Source organism: Nerophis lumbriciformis, linkage group LG07 (assembly GCF_033978685.3).
Source record: "Nerophis lumbriciformis linkage group LG07, RoL_Nlum_v2.1, whole genome shotgun sequence".
In the NCBI taxonomy this organism is placed as follows: Eukaryota; Metazoa; Chordata; class Actinopteri; order Syngnathiformes; family Syngnathidae; genus Nerophis; species Nerophis lumbriciformis.
Genome location: NC_084554.2, coordinates 26623381 through 26645947, shown reverse-complemented (window position 1 = coordinate 26645947; position 22567 = coordinate 26623381). Strand labels below are relative to the sequence as shown.

The window sequence follows — 22567 nt, the reverse complement described above, 5'->3', positions numbered from 1 at the left end:
TGAGAAGACATCTACTTCAGTAGTCAATCATATTGCACTTGGACATAAACTAATTCTGTTATGAGAAAATTGAGAAGCTGTTTCCTTTACGCTTGACTGAGGATTGAGCCACAGGGAATGAGAAAGAACGCCCACGTCTCTACTGATTTATGCCCCACTTCCAACTTTCGTTTTTCGCATATCCAAACAAGCTCTGAGCTCATTCCTTACGCAACACTGCTCTCTTCTAAAAAGAGCGGAACTTCTTTTCCTGTCTTTTTTTTTTTTAAGACGAAAACAAGACAGTGATTTTTGCATAGCGTGGCTGTGGATGTTCAAGGGAGCTGTTACATACCCATAATACCACTCATCAAACATCAGTACACAAAATGGGTAGTATTATGGATTTTCTTAACGACTCCTTTACACCTTTAATGATGGTTATTTTGTACCTTAAACAGAGACGTTCAATGTTTTGTCCCACTACCCACAAATTACTAACTAAATAATACTGGACAGGGACTGCAATAAAACTGCAATCCACTAACAGAACTAGTTTTATAAGGCTATATGAGGTTTAAATTATCATAGTAGGGGAACAGTTCTCTCATGGAAGACTTTGTAAACAGGACTTTCTTAAAGGGGGTGGTTTGCTCAGTATTTGTGTACCATGGAGTTTCTCTTGATATAATGAGGCTCCATTAAAAGCTACAAATACAATTTTGTTAATTGCCAACACAAACTTGTGGGTTTCAAATGGACAGGTGAAAACAAACCGAGTTGACGTCAAATGTAGTCTTTCTTGGTCAGATACACATTCTCCTGATGCCGCACTCGCAGCAGAATTTTGCAGATTCTATGGGGTACCTGGTCCCACAGGAGTGACAAAACTTGCTCTCTAGTTTGCCATTGCCAACATTGTCCCCACCATCGACACCATCTCTGGGAAATTTAACACACATTCAGATTAGAAGCGACCTTTGCATGCCAGTATGACTTTAAATCATCCTGCTAAAACACATGCCCATCTTTTTTACTTAATATGAACAGTGCTATGTACACAAATGAAAGGAAATACTGTATTTAGGTATGCACGTAAAAATACACATTGTGTCTTACGTGTATCTAACATACTTGTTTTTAATTGCAATTTAGTTCAATCATATCATAAGCAATACTTCCTTACTGTAAATAATAAGTTTATCTAATGCTATATGCAATACACAACTCAACCACAAGAGGTTAGAATAATGTAGGTTGTGACAGAGCCGTGTAAAGAGTATGGCCAACTAAATCACAGGTGTCATGTTTGCGACCAAAGCCATGTGCCCAGAAGCATGCAAATTTGTCATTTTGGCGTTAGTTTTATCAACGAAATAAACCAACTAAATATTTCTATATATAGTTATAAACATACTCTAGCTCATAAACTTACAATAAAACATGCTTTTATTTTAGTATAATTTTGCAGCCGTATTTGACGCACCCTGCTGATATTTTCATATAGTGTTTATTGACCAGCAGGTTCGCTAACACGCAACCGATAAACGCAATAAACGTAAAAAATACACAGAACGACCAAACAACTGCTTATTACACTGATTTTGCTTTTGTACATTATTTTAACTGTTTGGAAATGCACCAAATCATTGAATTTCAATAATTTTAATTGGGTATGAATGTTCTCAATAGCTAACATTATGTATTATTTTAAGTGATCTTTCTTTTTTTTAACATGGTAGGTGAAAAAGTGTACTTTTGTAGTTATTTCCACATATTTCTGCACTAGGGCTGGGCGATATGGACCAAAACTGATACCAAGGTATTTTTTAGTTTGAATACCGGTATCCGATATATACCGGTATATTAAAAGAAAACTTTCAAAGTGCTTAACATTCCTTCAGTGTTTCATGGCTTGATAACCATGTTTGTTTTAAGTAGTAAAGTAATGTGCTGTTTATTCTTTAAAAAGTATTAAATTAGCCATTACTATGTCAAAGCAATTTTCATTCATTTTGTTTATGAATGTGCGCATTTGTGCGCGGGATAAATGGAGCTTCTACTCGCTCACTGCGGTGAAAGCCACTGGCTGTTAAGTTTAGCCACCCAGCCGCGACTCTACATTAGCTTATTTCGCACAAGGGATGGGTTTAGGCACTTTTAAACCGACTTCTAGTTTTATATTTGACACAATTTACAAGCAGCAGAGAGGAGCTATCGTTAGCTTCTGTGCTAAGTCGCTAACAGAAGTAAACAACATAAACAGATACGATTAATGATAAAGTCGCTACAAGGAGAAATATAGGTTCTAAAGCAAATTGGTGTATCAAAGTTTTTGTTTTTTTTAAAGTTTGATGCACAGGCATCACAGAGATGCCTCAATAGACACGCAAGGGGCAAGGGTGAGCCAAAGGGGGTAAAAAAGCAGGGAGGCAGCTGCTCTATGCCTGTCGAGCGCGAGACAACAAGCAGCGGGAAAATATATTATATACTGGTATAGCGGTACCGTCCTAAATAGATTTCGCTTTCTAAAATATACCGGTATTAACTATAAAACCGGGATGTCGCTTAGCACTATTCTGCACAATACCTCAGATATGATAACACTGGTGAGCAATAGAGAATATGGAATGATTTTCGGAAGAGAACATATTTTTATTTATTTATTATTGATGTATATTTTGCCACTTTATGTTGTATATTTTTCATATTAGATTTACAGTTCATTTTATCATCTATTATTACAACCAAAATGTGTTTTTATTTTAACTCTTTCAACAGTTTACTCTATTTGTATTGGCATTTGTGTTTGACTTTCTCTTCTACTGTTACCGAATTACATTATTTTAGTTTTAATGAGATTCAAAGATAGGTTGTTTTTGTCGAACAATCTCTTATTTTTTAAAATGTATTCTGGTATTATTTGTATTAACTTCTGTGTGTTCTCTTCTGAACAAAACGCAGAAGTTGTGTTGTGTGTTTACCTCGCACAAGACACTGTAGTTGGTAGATCTCCAGTGTTGACAGAACTCTATCTAATGTTTTTTTCTGTAGTGACTGTGCCAGAGGTAGACATGCACTCTACTAAAGTGGCAAATTATGAAGCATTGAATCTATCGCAGCACCAAGCAAATAATCTCAAGATCCCCACCATATCAATTCCTAGATGTAATTGAAATTAGTTAAGGCGCACCACGCAAAATAGACGTCATTTTATTAATATCAGTACTACGGATAACATTAACAAAAATGCCTCAAAACAGCCCACTAACTATAATATGGGCTTTTTAATAATCAGATCATTGTCTCCCAAAGCGCTATTAGTTAATGAGCTCATTCGAGACAACAATCTCAACGTCATTGGTCTCAGCGAAACTTGGCTAAAACCAGATTAATTTTTCCCGCTTAACTAGGCATCTCCCTCTAACTATACGAGTGCACATTTGGCCCATCCCCTTAAAAGGGGTGAAGGGATCGCACTAATATCAAATGAAAACCTTAACCTTAGCCCTAACCTAAGTAATAAATATAAATCATTTGAGGTGCTTACTATGAGCTCTGTCACACCGCTACCTCTCCATCTGGCTGTTATCTATCGCCCCCCCCCCCCCCAGGCCCTATTCGGACTTTATAAGCACATTTTCAGAGTATGATGCTGATCTAGTGATGCACGCAGACAATATAATTATAATGAGGGATTTTAATATGCATATGAATACCCCGTCAAGCTCTCCGAGCGTGGCGCTCCAGACTATAATTGATAGCTGTGGTCTTACACAAATAAATGAACCCATGCATTGCAACGGTAATACAATAGATATAGACCTTGTCTGGGGTGTCACCATTTCAAAAGTTATGGTACTCCCGTACACTAAGGTAATGTCCGATCACTACCTTCTAATATTTGAAGTTCTGACTTGTTGTCAACAAACTACTAATAACCAATGTTTTAGCAGCCGCCACATTAATGCTGGCACAACTACAACTCTTGCTGGCCTATTTCCCTCGGTATTGGCACCATTCCCAAATTATGTGGGCTCTATCGATAACCTCACTAACAACTTTAACAATGCCCTGCACAACGCCATTGATAGTATAGCACCGCACCGCTAAAGCTAAAAAAGGCCCCTAAAAGGCATACTTCCTGGTTCACAGAAGAAACCAGAGCGTTTAAACTATCATGTAAAAGCTGGAACGCAAATGGTGTGCAACTATACTTGAGGTTTTCCATCAAGCATGGAGTAATAGTTTAATAACTGAAACAGAGTTGGCCATACTTTCTCTATACACGACTCTGGGGGGTGATTTTCTTTCTTGTCTTTTGGGGAGTTGGCTTACCTCGTTATGCAAGAGTTTTCTTGTTTGTTCTTGTTGAGCGGTCCTCTTACAGCCGCTGGGTTCCTCAAAGAACCATATCCGGAACCCACTGCTCGGTTTTTCATTCCCACACTGATATATACATTACAAAGAAAGGGGAAGGAGGAATTAAAATAGCAAGCGGTATATGTTATCAATTAGCAGATCTTTACAGTTGCTCACCCAGAACCAGGACTTGTGAGCCCAGTAGTGTTTGTCCTCTTTGAAGCTGCAGACGAAGCCTGACTTAGAGACACTCCTGAGATAGGCAGAGGTGTTGTCAAAGTCATTTGAATGTGTCAAAAATACATTGTATGAACTTAGTGTTACCAGTTGTCTGGCCAAGGCCTGATCTCTGAGGTGGTGGGCGTGTGGAGGCCATTGGAATGGCTGACGCTGTAGAGTTGGCCTTCTTGACAACTGGAGACTTATACTGAGAACAAAGGCAAGGGCAACGGTCAATCAATGTAATATTCAATAAAAGTGCCACAGCACAGCATTATAGTGGGTGGATTTAATGAAAATGTCAAAAATCGGATAAGGAACAACTGATTCGATTTTGGGCCTGATCCCGATCATTTCTACTCAATTATCTTCTGTTTCTGTGTGTACGCTCGCGCCCCCCAGAGACAAACACAATGGATGGCTGACAAGAGTGTTCCCTCGGTTTCTTTCATTCCACTATAGAAAGTGTCTCCGCAGGTTTAAACATTTCTAATGTAAGACCTTTAAAGACTTTGCCACCATAAAGAAATACAATTTAAGACACATTTTGATCCATCAATCCATCTTTTTCCGCTTATACAAAGTCAGGTCCTTGGTGGCAGTAGCCTTAGCAAAGAAGCCCAGACTTCCCTCTTCCCCGCCACTTTGTCCAGCTCTTCCCGGGGGATCCCGAGGCATTCCCAGGCCAGCTGGGAGACATGGTCTCTCCACCGTGTCCTGGGTCTTCCTTGGGGTCTCCTGCCGGGCAGACGCGCCCGAAACGGCTCCCCAGGGAGGCGTTCGGGGGGTATTCTGACCAGGTGCCCGAACTACCTCATCTGGCTCTTCTCAATGTGGAGGAGCAGTGGCTTTACTCTGAGCTCCTCCTGAATGACAGAACTTCTCACCCTATCTCTAAGGGACAACCCCGCCACCTGACGAAGGAAACTCATTTCGACCGCTTGTACCTGTGATTTTGTACTTGCGGTCATAACCCAAAGCTCTTGACCATAAGAAAGGATAGGGACGTAGATCGACCGATAAATTGAAAGCTTTGCCTTCCAGCTTAGCTCCTTTTTCCCCACGATGGACCAATGCAGTGTCCGCATCACTGGAGACGCCACCCCGATCCGCTTGTCTATCTCACAATCCACTCTTTCCTCACTTGTGAGTAAGACCCCAAGGTACTTGAACTCCTCCACTTGGGGCAGGATCTCCTCCCCGACCTGGAGATGGCAGTCCACCATTTTCCGGGCGAGAATCATGCACTCAGACTTGGAAGTGCTGATTTTCATCGCAGTCACTTCACACTCAGCTGCGAACCGATCCAGTGAGAGCTGAAGATCCTTGCCAGATGAAGCCAGCAGGACCATATCATTAGAAAAAAGCAGAGACCTAATTCTGCAGCCAACAAACCGGATACAACGTCCTGACTGCGCCTAGAAATTCTGTCCATAAGAGTTGTAAAAAGAATCGGTGACAAAGGGACTCCAACCTTCACTGGAAACAGGGTCCAACTTACTGTTGGCAATGCGGACCAAGCTCTGACACTGATCATACAGGGAGCGGACCACCATAATCAGGCCATCTGATACCCCATATTCTCTGACCACTCTCCACAGGACTTCACAAGTGACATGGTCAAATGCCTTCACCAAGTCCATAAAACACATGTAGACTGGTTGGGAAAACTCCCATGCACCCTCAAGGACCCTGTTGAGAGTATAGAGTTGGTCCACAGTTCTACGACTCGGACGAAAACTACACTTCTCCTTCTGAATTAGAAGTTAAACTATCCGGTGTAGCCTCCTCTCCAGTAGACCTGAACAGGCATTACCGTGAAGGCTGAGGAGTGTGATCCCACGATAGTTGGAACACATCCTTCTCCAGTTCCCCTTTTTAAATAGAGGAACAACCAATCCAGTCTGCCAATCCAGAAGTAACGCCCTCGATGTCCATGCAATGATTCAGAGTCTTGTCAACCACAACAGCCCCACAGTATCCAGAGCCTTAAGGAACTCCAAGCAAGTCTCACCCACCCCCCGGGGCCCTGCCACCAAGGAGCTTCTTAACTACCTCAGTAACTTCAGCCCCGGAAATAGAAGAGCACACCACAAAATCCTAAGGCATTGCTTCCTCATTGGAAGATGTGTAGGTGGGATTAAGGAGGTCTTGGAAGTATTCCTTCCGCCCATGCACAATATCCCTAGTCGACGTCAGCAGAATACCGTCCCCACTATACACAGTGTTGACAGTGCACTGCTTCCCCCTCTTGAGGCAGCGGATGGTGGTCCAGAAACGCTTCGAAGCCTCCGGAAGTCATTCACCATGGCTTCTCCCAACTCCTCCCATGTCCGAGGTTTTGCCTCTGCAACCGCCAAAGCCGCACACCGTTTGGCCTGTCATACCTGTCCGCTGCCTATGGAGTCCCATGAGCCAATAGGACCCGATATGACTCCTTCTTCAGCTGGACGGCATCCCTCACCAGCAGGTTCTGGGATTACCGCCACGGCAGGCACCGACCACCTTGTGGCCACCACTCCGATCGGCTGCCTTGACAATAGAGGCAAGGAACATGGTCCACTCGGACTCACATTCTAGTGCCTCCCTCGTAACATGTTCAAATTTCTTCCTGAGTTGGGAATTGACGGGAGACTCTACCAGACGTTGCGTTTGGGCCTGCCAGGTTTGTCCAGCATCCTCCCCCACCATCGGAGCAAACTCACTACCAGGTGGTGATCGGTTGAAAGTTCCGACCCTCTCTTTACTGGGTGTCCAAAACATGACACAGCAAATCCGATGATACAACCACAAAGTCGATCATTGAACTGCGGCCTATGCTTTATGTTTGAACATGGTGTTTGTTATAGACAATCTGTGACGAGCACGAAAGTCCAATAACAAAACACCACTCTGGTTAAGATCAGAGTGGCCGTTTCGCCCAATGACGCCTCTCCAGGTCTCACTGTCGCAGCCAATGTGAGCGTTGATGTCCCCCAGCAGGACAAGGAAATCACTCTCCAGTACTCCCTCGAATAAATCCAAAAAGTGCAGGTACTTTGAACTGCTGTTTGGTGCGTAAGCACAAACAGTCAGGATCCGGCCCCCCCACCCGAAGGCGGAGGGAAGATACCCTCTCGTCTACTGGGTTCACTCCAACCTGCAGGCTCTGAGCTACGGGGCAACAAGTGTTACCAGCCCCGCTCATCGCCTCTCACTGCTTGTAACGTCGGAGTGGAAGAGAGTCCAGTTACTCTCAAGAGGACTGGTTCCAGATCCTTTGCTGTGCTTCGAAGTGAATCAGACTAAATCCAGCCAGAACTTCTCAACTTTGTGCACCAGCTCAAGCTCCTTACCCCTCAGTGAGGTGGCGTTCCATGTCCCAAGAGCTAGCTTCTGTAGCCGAGGATCGGACCGCCAATGCCTGGCCTTCGACTTCCGCCCAGCTCACAGAGCACCAGACTTCTGTGGGCCCTCCTCTGGGTAGTGAGCCCATTGGAGGGGGGACCCACGTTGCTTCTTCAGCTCCCGGCCACCAGGCACTCGCTATCAAACCCCACCTCCAGGCCTGCCTCCAGAGGGTGGCCCTGGTGACCCGCATCCGGGCGAGGGGAAACCTCGGTCCTCGATGATGTCTATTCATAGAAGTCTTTGAGCTGCTCTTTGTCTGGTCCCTCACCTGTTTGTCTTGGGAGACCCTACCAGGGGCATAGAAGCCTCGGACATCATAGCTCATAGGATCATTGGCACACGCAAACTCCTCTACCATGATAAAGGTAGCAGCTCAGGGAGGAGCCATTTCGATTCATACTGACAAAATAATATAAAGACATGAAGGGAAATCGGAGGCCCAGTATTAACTGTAAGTATATTCATTAATGTATATACTTTTAATATACTCATTGGAAAACAAAATGCCTCACCAAACTAAAACATCAGAAACACCTCGCTATTTCAAACTAAAATTTGATTGGAACGCTGAAGTAAATATTGGCAAACATTGCAATGGCTATTTTTTAAGCCTATCCCTGTGTAGGCCTGGTGATTTTGTCTTGTCTCGGATTTTCGATTTCTTCATTATCGTTCTATTCCCTTTCACTCCAATGTTTACAAACGCTGTCCTCCACAATGGCTCCACATCCGGGTCCTGACCAGAGTTGTGACGTCGTTGTAAACACTTGATCCACCGGTTAAATCATGCATTAACTTGTTTGTTTGACAGCCACAAATCATTGAACTTGCACTTACTAATTTTGCACAAATACCTTAGCTTTGTTGCTAGCTAAACTCTGTTGTTAACATCCCGCGGCGTGCGCACAGCACCACACACTAGCTGGTCATGCTCGATAAATTCTGCAATGTTCTGATAAATTATTTCTATCTAACTTTCAGGAAATGTCCAAAAGGGGCAAAGTCATTGCACATCGGGGAGGATGTAGATTATTTTTACGTTATCTTCCAATTAAGTTACAAGCTTCAACTTATGTGTGTGTATGCTAGCGGCCCTGCCTACTGAGAGACAAAGAGAGTGGATGACTGTCAAGTGGCTTTACTCGGTTTCTTATATTCCGCTACAAATAGGTCAAAAAGGTTATGCGCACACTTTGATTAAACTTTCAGGAAATAATAGAAATGTAATTAGGGAACAAGTGACTACATTTTGTAAGTTGAGGACTTTTTTACTCTTGGGAGGTAGGACTCGCAGAGGTCTGCACTTTCCAAGTGCTGTACTAGTTATTACAGTATACAGTATACGTCTTTAAAATATTTTATAATACCTTAACTTACTAACAAAAACAAATATATGTTATTGAGATTTTATGTGAAAGACCAACACAAAGCGCCACACATTCGAGAAGTACATAGAAAATGACGTATGATTTTATTATTAATTTGACAAAAAAAATATTTTGTGTGCGATTTCAGTTGCAAATCTTCTTTGAAAAACACAGTCAGATTAGATGGCCAGCGTGTATGAACAGCATTTATCAGAAATAGCCACAAATTCTCAATTGTATTTAGGTATGCACTGTGACTAAGCTGTTCTAACACATGAATGTTGTCTTTTAAACCAATGCACTGTAGCTCTGGCTTTCTTTGTGGTCATTGGGTGAACAAGCTGAACCGCCACCCCGGTCTCAAGTCTTTTGCAGATTCCAATAGCTTTTCATCCAAGATTGCCCCGTATTTGGCTCCATCCACCACTATGTTGGACTGTGGGGATGGTGTGTTCACAGTGATGTGCAGTGTTTGTTTCTTCTGTAACACATGAGTGTTTTCTTTTAAACCATTCCATTGTCGCTTTGGCTTTATGTTTGGGGTCATTGGGTGCTAGAAGGTGAACCGCCACACCGGTCTAAAGTCTTTTACAGATTCCAATAGCTTTTCATCCAAGATTGCCCGTATTTGGCTCCATCCATCGCCATGTTTGAATGTGGGGATGGTATGCTCAGTGATGTGAAGTGTTTGTTTTCTCCAAACATTTTCTCCAAACACAATGTTTAGGTCTCATGAGTTCAAACCCCGGCCGAGTCATACCAAAGACTATACAAATGGGACCCATTACCTCCCTGCTTGGCACTCAGCAACAAGGGTTGGAATTGGGGGTTAAATCACCAAAAATGATTCCCGGGCGCGGCCACTGCTGCTGCCCACTGCTCCCCTCACCTCTGAGGGGGTGATCAAGGGTGATGGGTCAAATGCAGAGAATAATTTTGCCACACCTAGTGTGTGTGTGACAATCATTGGTACTTTAACTTTAACTTTAATCTGACCAGAGCAACTTCTCCCACATGTTTGCTGTGTCCTCAACATGGTGACTGGCAAAATGCAAATTCTGGAATTCATGATGATATTTGCTACCTTCCCCCTGAGGATGTCACAGAACAGCAATAATCACATGCGTAGAATGTAATTCAGGGTTTTCCCTGTATGTATCCGATCGGGGCGTGGCGCCACGGCTAAATTGAAGTCACCTCACCTGAAAAATTTAGATTTTTTAACGCGTAAACAAATTAAAGTAATATATTGTATGAATGTATATAGAGTCTATATTATTTAAGCACAACTGACTAGCTGATGTGCAGAAAATTATTTAAAAGTGTTTGAGAAGAAACAGGTGACATTGCAAATTAAAACGGCTCAAAGTGTGTTTGTGATGAATACATTTTACTTCTGATCGGTGAACCAGAGTGCAGTGTACTGACCTGCAGGAGCCAGTCAAAAGGCACTTTCTTGTAGGAGCCAATCAGAGAGCACATTCTTGCAGTTCTTTGAACTGACTTAACGTTTTCTTTCTATTGCATCCACCTGGACATCAAGAACTGATTCTTTGATTATTCTGAAATTGTTTGTAAAAAAAAATTTGCTAGTTATGAAAAACAGGGACAAGCTGTGACCCATATGCTGTTATTGAAAATAGTTTTGCTCGTACTTTATGTCCATATGTACAACATTTTCATTTATTCTACATTCCATTTTGCCGTGATCAATACAGTGTTAAATCCAAACGTTCAATACACTATTGTATATACCCTTCAGTACCTGAGTGGTCTTTGCTTTTGCTACTCCATAATAAAATGGAGCTCTTCTACTGTGAACCGAATTTAGCTTCGGATGGACTGGTACAAAAACTTGCTGATATAAAACAAGAAAACATTTTTATTGATACCCTGTGGTGACATTGGTCTTTCACATGAAATCCCAATAAAATATATTTATGTTTATGGTCGTAACGTGACAAAATATAGAAAAGTTCAAGGGGTATTAACACTTTTTCAAGCCAAGAAACTGCTCCATTCAATAATACCTGTGTACGTGTAGGAGGTTTCTTGATGGCCAATCGAGCAGCCTGCTCCTTGCAGAACGCTATGTGTCTTTCAGCTGAACTTTTGATGAACGTCCGCTGGCAATGAGGACACTGTTCAAGATCTAGAAAAACAGATCGTACGATGAGATGAAGAAATTAAGACAATCACATCCAGGGTGTTTAATACAGATAGTACTCAAAAGGAACTTACCTTCATTATGTAGAGAAGGCGCATCTTTGAACGAAGTTGTTTCGTCTGCATTGGCATCTTTTTTGCCTCTGCTTTTACGAATTGTTGCGATGAAGTCTTCATGCTTCTTGCGCCAGTTGGATGGCTTCTTAGGGGGCTCTGCCTGCAGGGAAGGTAATATTTTGACCAACACGTCTGGAAACATCACCAAATGGCCCCTCATCCTGTTTTATTGTTTTTCTGGTTTCAACCAAAATACAAGTATGATTTGATGGCAACAAAAGCAGATATTTTCTTATTATCTCCCTTGTTACTATTGCAACAACACAGCATCAGTGGGGTAAAACTAACCTGTCTCACAACTGTCTAAACCCAGCACACGTTCCCAATTAGTGGGTGAACATTCAAATGCTTGGTGAATTCTGCTCCACAATGATAGGAAGACCCGACATTTGTGCCAGCTTCTTCAGAAAGTTGCAGCAAAAGGTTTTGAGGTTGATTTTTTTTTTTCAATAACATTGAATTAACTTGTGATGTTATCAATTTGCTACCAGCATTACCTGAAAAAACATGATCGCAACAAAAATTGGAAAACCAATGATTTATGTTTTATTAATTTTATGCAACACAGACTTAAAAGTAGACTGTAGATAGCAGTAATATTACATACTCGGAGCTGTACAGGTTTAGTTAGGGGTGTCCCGAGCCAATATTGTAATCGGATATCCGTCCAATGTCAGCAAGTCTCCGATGATTTCGGCTTGCATCCAAAATCTCAGATATAAGCTCCGATACAAGCAGTCCTGCAGTAAGTTTATTTGTACAAAGTTGGACAGTTAGTTAAAGGTCTACTGAAATTATTATTTTTTTTTTTAACGGGGATAGCAGATCCATTCTATGTGTCATACTTGATCATTTCGCGATATTGCCATATTTTTGCTGAAAGGATTTAGTAGAGAACATCGACGATAAAGTTCGCAACTTTTGGTCGCTGATAAAAAAAAGCCTTGCCTGTACTGGAAGTAGCGTGACGTCACAAGTTGAAAGTCTCCTCACATTTCCCCATTGTTTACACCAGCAGCGAGAGCGATTCGGACCGAGAAAGCGACGATTACCCCATTAATTTGAGCGAGGATGAAAGATTCGTGGATGAAAAACGTTAGAGTGAATGACTAGAGTGCAGTGCAGGACGTATCTTTTTTCGCTCTGACCGTAACTTAGGTACAAGGGCTCATTGGATTCCACACTCTCTCCTTTTTCTATTGTGGATCACGGATTTGTATTTTAAACCATCTCGGATACTATATCCTCTTGAAAATGAGAGTCGAGAACGCGAAATGGACATTCACAGTGACTTTTATCTCCACGACAATACATCAGCGAAGCACTTTAGCTACGGAGCTAACGTGATAGCATCGTGCTTAACTGCAGATAGAAACAAAAGAAATAAGCCCCTGACTGGAAGGATAGACAGAATATCAACAATACTACCAAACTCTGGACCTGTAACCACACGGTTAATGCTGTACCGCCTGACGAAGCCTAGCAATGCTGTTGCTAACGACGCCATTGAAGCTAACTTAGCTACGGGACCTCGATAGAGCTATGCTAATAACATTAGCTCTCCACCTACGCCAGCTCTCATCTGCTCATCAACACCAGTGCTCACCTGCGTTCCAGCGATCGACGGCGCGACAAAGGACTTCACCCGATCATCGATGCGGTCGGCGGCTAGCGTCGGATAGCGCGTCTGCTATCCAAGTCAAAGTCCTCCTGGTTGTGCTGCTGTAGCCAGACGCTAATACACCGATCGCACCTACAGGTTTCTTCTTTGCAGTCTCCATTGTTCATTAAACAAATTGCAAAAGATTCACCAACACAGATGTCCAGAATACTGTGGAATTTAGCGATGAAAAAAGACGATTTAAGCTGGCGACTGACCTATTCCAAAATGTCTGATTCAACTACTGACGTCACACGCATACGTCATCATACCTAGACGTTTTCAACCGGAAGTTTCCCGGTAAATTTAAAATTGCACCTTATAAGTTAACCCGGCCGTATTGGCATGTGTTGCAATGTTAAGATTTCATCATTGATATATAAACTATCAGACTGCGTGGTCGGTAGTAGTGGGTTTCAGTAGGCCTTTAACATCTAAATGTCCTCTAATAGGCACACAGGTTTGATCGTTTCTTGTATATTAGCCAGGTCATTTAAAAAAGGTAAACATGGTAAGGAATTAGCTACTAAGAGCTAGCAGATACAAACAGCTAAGCACATAATAGCATACAAGCTAGACGTATGTAATAGGGATGTGAGCACCCTTTGAGGAAAAAAAGAGAAACATTTATATCAGCACAAAGTGCTACCACGCAAACCCAGAAAGAAAATTCTGAAAATCAAGACTACATTTCCTGCAATTGGGTGCATTTCTACAATACATTGTACCTTGAATGAATGAATGTATTTATTTTGGCAGACAGACATATATAGCAACACTTCATCACTCTTTGTAGTTTGACAGACATGCAACGGCACCCACTGCAGAGGGATACGGGAAAAAAGCAAGAATGCTTATCCATGTCCCGCCCCTAATTTACAATCAATTTATATGTTGGTTATATAGTCCAAGTTTCAACAGCAGATTTGATGGATACATGACAATTTCAGAACAAGTATAACATATGATAATGACAAGTCAGTATACATACACCAATATGGATAAAATAGCATTGAGTGACCATGAGATTAGCTCCACCTTGCCTGGGTATCTTTCGTCTTCTGAAGCCTCGTCTGGTGTGTTATGTCCCTTATTCCGCAGTGAGTTCTTTTGAACCTGTGTCCCACAGTTGAGATAGTCCAAACAACTAGTCGTGTTTTTGATAGTTTCCCATCAACACATTTTTACCGCAAGGTTGAACACTTAAGACTAGAAGAAAGTTTAATTTCTCCGCTCACATTGTCCCACAGTTTCACCCCCGCTATAGATAACTTTTGAGCCTTGAATGTGGAATTTACTATGTTATGTTTGAATTTTAGGACACCTCTGAGTTCATGTGGACCATCTCTGAGTGAAAACAGACTCTGTATATTTGCAGGTAGAGCCCTTTGTGAGGCCATAAACATAACTTGAAGGCTACTGTATTGGATTATATCATGTAGTTTAGGAAAATTACTCATTATGAACAGATCATTGGTATGAGCTCTGTATTGGGCATAATGTATAATTGTCTTTTTCTGGCGCTTAAATAGCGGTTAAATAATGTCCCTATAGGTGTGCCCCCAAACTTCAGCGCAATACTGTAAATGCGGCAATAAAAGAGCTAAGTAAATCGTTCTAAGTGAATTTTGATTTAGTAATTTTTGCATTTTCCACAAAATGGAGACACCCTTAGCCAATTTAGACTATACTGCTTTCACAAGTGGTTTCCAAGTCAGGAGAGCGTCTATCTTAACCCCCAAGACCTTGTGTTCATTTACTCTATTTATAGGCGTCCCGCTAACTTCTGTGTATATGTTTTTTCCAGTCCCCTTCTCCCAAAGAGGATATAGTTTGTTTTTGAGAGATTTAGTGATAGTTTATTTATTAAAAACCACAAATGAATTTTTGACAATTCACTGTTCACTGTGTTTACTAATTGAATTAAATCTTTTCCAGAACAGAGGTTGTTGGTGTCGTCCGCGAACAACACTAATTTTAGGACGTCAGATACTTTGACACTATCATTGATACACAATGTGAAAAGTTTTGGTCCCAAGACTGACCCCTGAGGGACCCCACAAGTGATAACTCGGTCTGTTGATGTTATTTCCCCATCTGTACAAATTGCGTTTTGTTTGAGAGATAACTTTTTAACCATTTTAAAGAGGTCTCTCTAACTCCATATGTCTGCAGTTTGTCAATTAGAATACTGTGGTCTAATGCGTCAAAGGCTTTTTTTAGGTCAATAAAAATAACATAGCATAGATTTTGTTGTCTAGTGCATCTTTGTTGAACTCAACGGTGTCAATTAAAGCCATTCCTGTGGAATGTTTTTCCTAAAACTGCATTGGCTATCACACAACAGTCTATGTTTATCAATTAATTTTTGTAATCTGGTCTGGAAAAGCCTCTCTAAGACTTTAGAGCATTGGGGTAGTAATGAAATCGGACGGTAATTTGAAAACAAATGTTTATCACCGCTTTTGTACAGAGAAAGCACTTTCGCCTTCATTTTATCAGGAAAAACACCATTTGAAAATGATAAATTACAGACGTAGGTCAGTGCTGGCACTAGAGCCGTGGAGATGTTTTTTAATGGGGTTTTTTAACAATCTCATTGATAAACCATCTCCATCAGTGGAGGCTTTTGGTGAGAACTCTCTGAATAGAGAAGCCACTTCATGCTGTGACACTGGTGTCAGGAGCATGTGCTGTCATGTTGCTGTTATCGCTGCTTGAGTCAAAATAATTCCAGTGCACATGCGAGGGAGGGATGTTTCTGGCCAGTGACGGGCCACCTGCACAAAATACTCATTACATTTCTCCGGAATCCGCTCCTTATTTTCTTCCTTCACCCCGTTTATCTCGAAGTGAGTTGATGTAGATGTCCATTTCAGCTATACAGATTTACTTTCGAAAACAGAAGTGTTAGATATTTCTCTTGTTGCCTTATTTGTATTTGACTTTACTAAATGTTTGGGTAGAATTTTATTAAACAAAACAAAGTTTATTTTAAGTTACTGTATGCATAACTGTATTAAAGCTGTTATCTATTTTATGGAGCAATATTATTAAAACAGTATTGAGATCATGATTACTGATTGTTAGGTAAAGCAGTACCATCATGTAATTTGTAATGTCTAATAAAAAAGCTATGGATAAACATTATCCATATATATTAAGACAAATATATATATTTTTTTAATTCATGAATAATATCAACTTGTCAGCTTTTTGTCATTACATGATGCCTTTATCTCAATTTTTACATTTTGATAGAGGGAGGTATTTTTTTTATCATTTAGTTTTTTAAGTTATATACATTTCTCACTGGCAGTCATCGAGGGCGGACGCTCCCCTTACCCTCTCCCTTAACTGGCCTCTCAACGAAATTGACAAGATTTCATTTTTGGGGTAACCTGCTTGTCTTGACGGAGCGGTTGTTGCTGGACACACGACGGACTCTTGGGAGAAGAAGGAGTGCCGCATGCCTGGCGACCCTTCCAGTCGAGGACGTGAAGATATCCACCTATTCGGAATTATGACACCAGGACATCTGCTGATTGGAGTGAGCGTTGCTCTGGTTTGTCGACAAACTGGAAGTTGCTGGCAGTCTTCAAAGTACCCCAAAGCTGCCACAAATGATTGGAGGATGCGGGCAGAACTGTGGACACTCTTGTCATTTGGACAACATCGGACTGTCTGCTCTGCAGAATGAATTTGAGGACCACTAATAGACAATTTAGAGTGAAAAGCAAACTGCATTTTCACTCGCATACAAAACATTCTAACTTGGATTTGTTTCCCTAGCTTCGAGACTCCTGAAGGACAGTGGAGCAAAGACACAACAAACTCCCTTTTTGTCTCTCAAGGACACACATCTGTTGTCGTTGACTTTGGACTGACAGGCGGCTGCAATCACACAAAGGCCGCGGAACAGAGACACGCTGCAGGCTTACACACAACATGCATCCACGATAAATATACGCCACCTCACACCCCATCCAACACTCTCGATGCTTGAATCCATAGGGCCAATGGATGGCTGATTAGCGCTTATACAGCAGTTACAAGTCCATCCCATCCATTTTCTACCGCTTGTCCCTTTCGGCTGACTAGCGCTTATACAGCAGTTGCAAGTCCATCCCATCCATTTTATACCACTTGTCCCTACCCGGGTAGATTTTGTTTAGTTAATGTAAACAAATGCCATTGGTGGATCTACACCTGACATCCACTTTAATAATACCAAGTACAGGAGTGTATCTAGTCGATACTACTATGATTACATCGATATTTTTTGGCATTACAACATCTTCTTTCGTTTTTAAAAATGACGTAGCTCAGTCATTAGGCGGCAGATACAGAAGCAGCAACAACAATGGACCGGAAAAAATGCTCCAAAGCATGGCTTCACTTTACTAAGAAATATGACGAGGAAACGGCTATCTGCAATTATTGCCAGGCTTCGCTTTCCTGTAAGGGGAGCAGTACAACAAACATGTTGAAACAAGTTCAGGCTGTACATAACCTGAAGGTTAGAGAAATGTGTCGTGTTTTCGACACGTGGAGAAGCAGTGACAGAGATGACGAAGCACGCCCGCCTTCCTCTGTTTCAACCTGCAGTCCCAGTAATAGTGCCGGTGAGTAACGAACGTTAACTGTTGCCGGTTAATTTCCATATCTGCTCACTTGTAGCCTTTAGGCTAAAATATTGTTACACCTCTTATGTCAACCAGGACTGCAGTAATGTTAGCTAGACTAACGTTACCGAAGCATAGTCAGTGGCTAACAATAACGTTAACGTTAACCTTTTTGTATGTGTCTGATAACGTTAACGTTAGCCTTTTTGTATGTGCCTGATAATGTTAACGGTATCTTGTAGCCTACACCACTCCAGAGTTTGCAGGTATGTCTAATAAACTAGTGCTTGCAAGATGTGAATTAAAATAAAGTTAGCGTTATCCTATTTCAGATGATGACATTCATGACAGAGTAACCAGGGCAGTGTTTGCTCTGTAGCACAGAGCGTTAACCCATATATATATATACTGTACATACGTACACATATATGTACACATATTTATATACATGTATATATACACATATACATACACACACACACACACACACGTATACATACATACAGTACACACGTACATACATATATGAACACAAATATACCCGTATATACACATGAATGTACACACACACTCACATAATATAAATAAATACATACATACACATATATAGTATATACTAGGGGTGTAACGGTACACAAAAATTTCGGTTCGGTACGTACCTCAGTTTAGAGGTCACGGTTCGGTTCATTTTCGGTACAGTAAGAAAACAACAAAATATACATTTGTTAGTTATTTATTTACCAAATTTGTAAATGGCTTCATCCTTTTAACATTGGGAACACTATGATAATTCTGCCCACGGTAATCAACATTAAACTGCCCCAAGTTGTTGCTCAGATTAAATAAATTTACAAAACTTTTCTTCTACGTATAAAAAGTGCAATATTAAACAGTTTCAAGTCAACTCATCATGCTTAATTTATTACAGCATTTGGGAAGCCTGTAGTTGATTTATTATGTAAATGTTATATTTTTATCATCATGTGATAGCAGGGACCCTGCCATTCAAAACCGGGCTGCTGCATTACTAATGATTAATGTAACTACCGTATTTTTCGGACTATAAGTTGCAGTTTTTTTCATAGTTTGTGGGTGCGACTTATACTCCGGAGCGACTTATGTGTAAAATTATTAACACATTACCGTAAAATATCAAATAATATTATTTAGCTCATTCACGTAAGAGACTAGACGTATAAGATTTCATCGGATTTAGCGATTAGGACTCAGGACAGATTGTTTGGTAAACGTATAGCATGTTCTATATGTTATAGTTATTTGAATGACTTTTACCATAATATGTTACGTTAACATACCAGGCACGTTCTCAGTTGGTTATTTATGCGTCATATAACGTACACTTATTCAGCCTGTTGTTAACTATTCTTTATTTATTTTAAATTGTCTTTCAAATGTCTATTTTTGGTGTTGGGTTTTATCAAATAAATTTCCCCCAAAAATGCGACTTATACTCTCCAGTGCGACTTATATATGTTTTTTTCCTTCTTTATTATGCATTTTCGTCCGGTGCGACTTATACTCCGGAGCGACTTATACTCCGAAAAATACCGTATAGCTGAAAAAATGGTACAATAGCAATAGGAGAGACTATTCATCCCTGAACACCATGGAGTTCATGTAGACTTAATGATGCAGTTACATTATTATATCAACTATCAGAGACAGAAACTCTTCATTTACATAGTGTCCTTTTTTGCTGCTTCAACACAGCTCAATCAACACAGAAAAAGGTAAAGTGAAATAACAGACAGACAGGGCTTTGCTGTCCGTAACACACACACACACCGCAAAATGAGCTAACGTTACGCTAAAAGCGAATTAGCCTTCACCTCAAGCCGGGACTGCGAGCGAGCTGAGCTGCCTTTTGTATTTCTAGAAGGTCAACGGGCTCATAGTGATGTTACTAGTAGTTGACTGGGAGGTGTTTATTATAATTTGGGGAGAGTCCGATGCCTGATGCTTACCTGCTAAACGCTAAGCAATGACTACATGCGCTCTGAGTACGCACTGCTAATTGGCTGTTACCGCTCTGAATACGCACTGCTGATTGGCTGTTACCGCTCTGAATACGCACTGCTAATTGGCTGTTACCGCTCTGTTTGTTACCAATCAGATGGTTGTGTGGGTGGGACAATGCTGGGTGCTGTGTAGAGTACTGACAGAAACAGAGGCAGAAGGAAGCGGAGGCGGCTACTTAATATGTTCGTGTGGAAACTCGTTCGATACACCTCCGAACCGAACCGAAACCCCCGTACTAAAACGGTTCAATACAAATACTCGTACCGTTACACCCCTAGTATATACCATTACATACTGTACATATATGTACATATACAAAGACACAAATATACATATACACACACACACATACACATTCATATATACATATAAGTAAAAAACAATTAAGAAAAAAATAAAATAAATGAAAAAATAAATATACAGTCGTGCTCATAAGTTTACATACCCTGGGAGAATTTATGATTTCTTGGCCATTCTTCAGAGAATATGAATGATGACACAAAAACATTTCTGCCACTCATGCTTAATGGTTGTGTGAAGCTATTTATTGGCAAACAAATGTGTTTACTCTTTTTAAATCAAAATGACAAAAGAAAGTACCCAAATGACCCTGATCAAAAGTTTATATACCCCAGTGACTTTGATCTGATAACATGCACAAAAGTTGACACAAACAAGTTTGAATGGCTAATCAAGGTTCCAATCCTCACCTGGGGCCTGTTTGTTTGTAATTAATGTGTGTGTATAAAATGTCAGTGAGTTTCTGGGCTTCTGACACTGATTACAGATTTGATTTGTATATATTCTAGGAATTTGTTAGGATTTATCGCATATTGTGTTATTAAATCTTTAAGAGATCAAACTATTTCCATTGATGATATCTCCAGTTATTTAAAAAAATTCCCACCAAGCTGTTAAGGTAGTGCGTATATTAATACTTTTAAAGCAACTGTCTTTTTGAAGAATTTAGCTAATAAAGGGCAAGTTACAAATTGGGATCTCCTGGCTGAGTGATTGTTCAATATATAACCATAATTTATCTAATAAATTGGAATTGACCCATTTTAATATGTATTGTAGTTTATTTGCAAGGAAGTAATGAGAACAATTTGGGAGCTCTAGACCCCCATATTCCTTTTTTCTTATTATTGTTTTAAGGCTGATTCGTGCTGGTTTACTTTTTCAAATAGACTGATTGGTGTGGGAGTCTAGAGATTTAAACCAAATTTGAGAAGGTTTGGTGGGAATAATTGAAAAGAGATCATTAAACCTAGGTAAGATACTCATTTTCCCGGTAGAAACCCTTCCCATAAGTGAGATGGACAGTGTCTTCCAACGCGCCAGACCATCCTCATTCGATTTTAAGATTGTGGAGTAATTCAAGCGATTCAGATCTGACAAGGTGGAAGAAATATTGATACCCAGGTATTTAATGTGCCCTTCGTAAAGTGGAATCGATGAGTTGCTCTGAAAGTAAAAATAATTCACGTTCACCTACTGCTCACTGTCCACTTCACTCATCCATATATGTATACACAGAGACCAGATATATTATTTTACTGTATTCATATTCAGCTTGATTTATTTTTAATTCTGTTTTTAGCTTGGTTCTTAGTTTTGCTAGTTAATGTTTCATGCAGCACTATTGCACGAAAAAAACATTCTTACTTTATGAACCCTCACTGACAATGGCAATAAAAGGATTATAATTATTTGTCCTGCTGCCATTTTTATGCTAATGTAGCATACTAGTGTGTCTCTCGATGAGTGCGAATAAGCCTGCACCACTGGTATAACTTTGTTTTCATTTCAGGCCGTGCCAAAAACAACGTACCAGCATAACGTCTGTTTATAGCGAGAGAGGAAGACTGAAACACATGGTGTAATGCAGCCTTTCTGATTAAATAATTATGATGTTTTTAATAACGGTTAATAAAAAACGGGTAACCTTTGCATCCCAAGTCTAGGACTAGACATAACTAGGAGGGAAAGTTTCTCATGACATGCAGTGGAAGGATATAGACTCAAGGATTATTTTAAAGTTGACCCAACTAATCCTGAACCTTTGAATCCTGAATGGACCCAAGTCACCTGCCCTAACCTTGTGCGATCTCACCTTTGGTTTGAGGGGTTTGAGGGTGGGGATGTCTGTTCCTTGCGCTCTTTGCCTGCTGGAGTCAAAAGTCTTCCTCCTTTTAGCCGCTGACTTTTGACAGATTTTAGAATGCTTATCCTGACAAAGAGGGAGGAACAAAAAGAGAACATACAGTATTGACCAAAATATAGATGACCCCTTAATATTTTGGAAGACAAAATACACATTTTTCTTATCTCCAATTATGTCAGGATATCTTTTTTGATAGCTACGCGATAACTCTGCTTCATTGATCAACATTATCTAGTGACGGGTCAAACGATACTGAAGCATCAATGCATTATGAGACACAAGGAGTGATACTGTATTTAAACATATATATTTGATAACGATTAATACTATTTGCAGGTAAGATGTAGTGACGTTTTTGATTTAGTAGAGGGCATTATAAAACACCAACAGTATCAGTGCAGTGTCAATATAGCTAGTGAGAACGCCATAGAATCACTGAAGCACCATTTACCCATCAATAACATTGGCTCAGTGT

At 40.6% G+C, this 22567-nt stretch overlaps 1 protein-coding gene across 2 annotated transcripts in view; it reads right to left on the bottom strand.

Moving 5' to 3' along the window:
- Positions 1-242: 242 nt before the first annotated feature.
- zc2hc1a (zinc finger, C2HC-type containing 1A) overlaps positions 243-22567 on the bottom strand; it is a 28349-nt gene continuing 6024 nt past the window's right edge. For both annotated transcript variants that reach the window (XM_061965563.2, XM_061965562.2), the window contains 7 exons: positions 22042-22158; positions 11559-11700; positions 11348-11469; positions 4666-4768; positions 4519-4594; positions 4318-4428; positions 243-921 (listed from right to left, as the gene is read on the bottom strand). In XM_061965563.2, coding sequence (XP_061821547.1) covers positions 786-921; positions 4318-4428; positions 4519-4594; positions 4666-4768; positions 11348-11469; positions 11559-11700; positions 22042-22158 — 807 coding nt within the window. In that variant the 3' untranslated portion in view covers positions 243-785. The remainder of the gene's footprint in view (positions 922-4317; positions 4429-4518; positions 4595-4665; positions 4769-11347; positions 11470-11558; positions 11701-22041; positions 22159-22567) is intronic.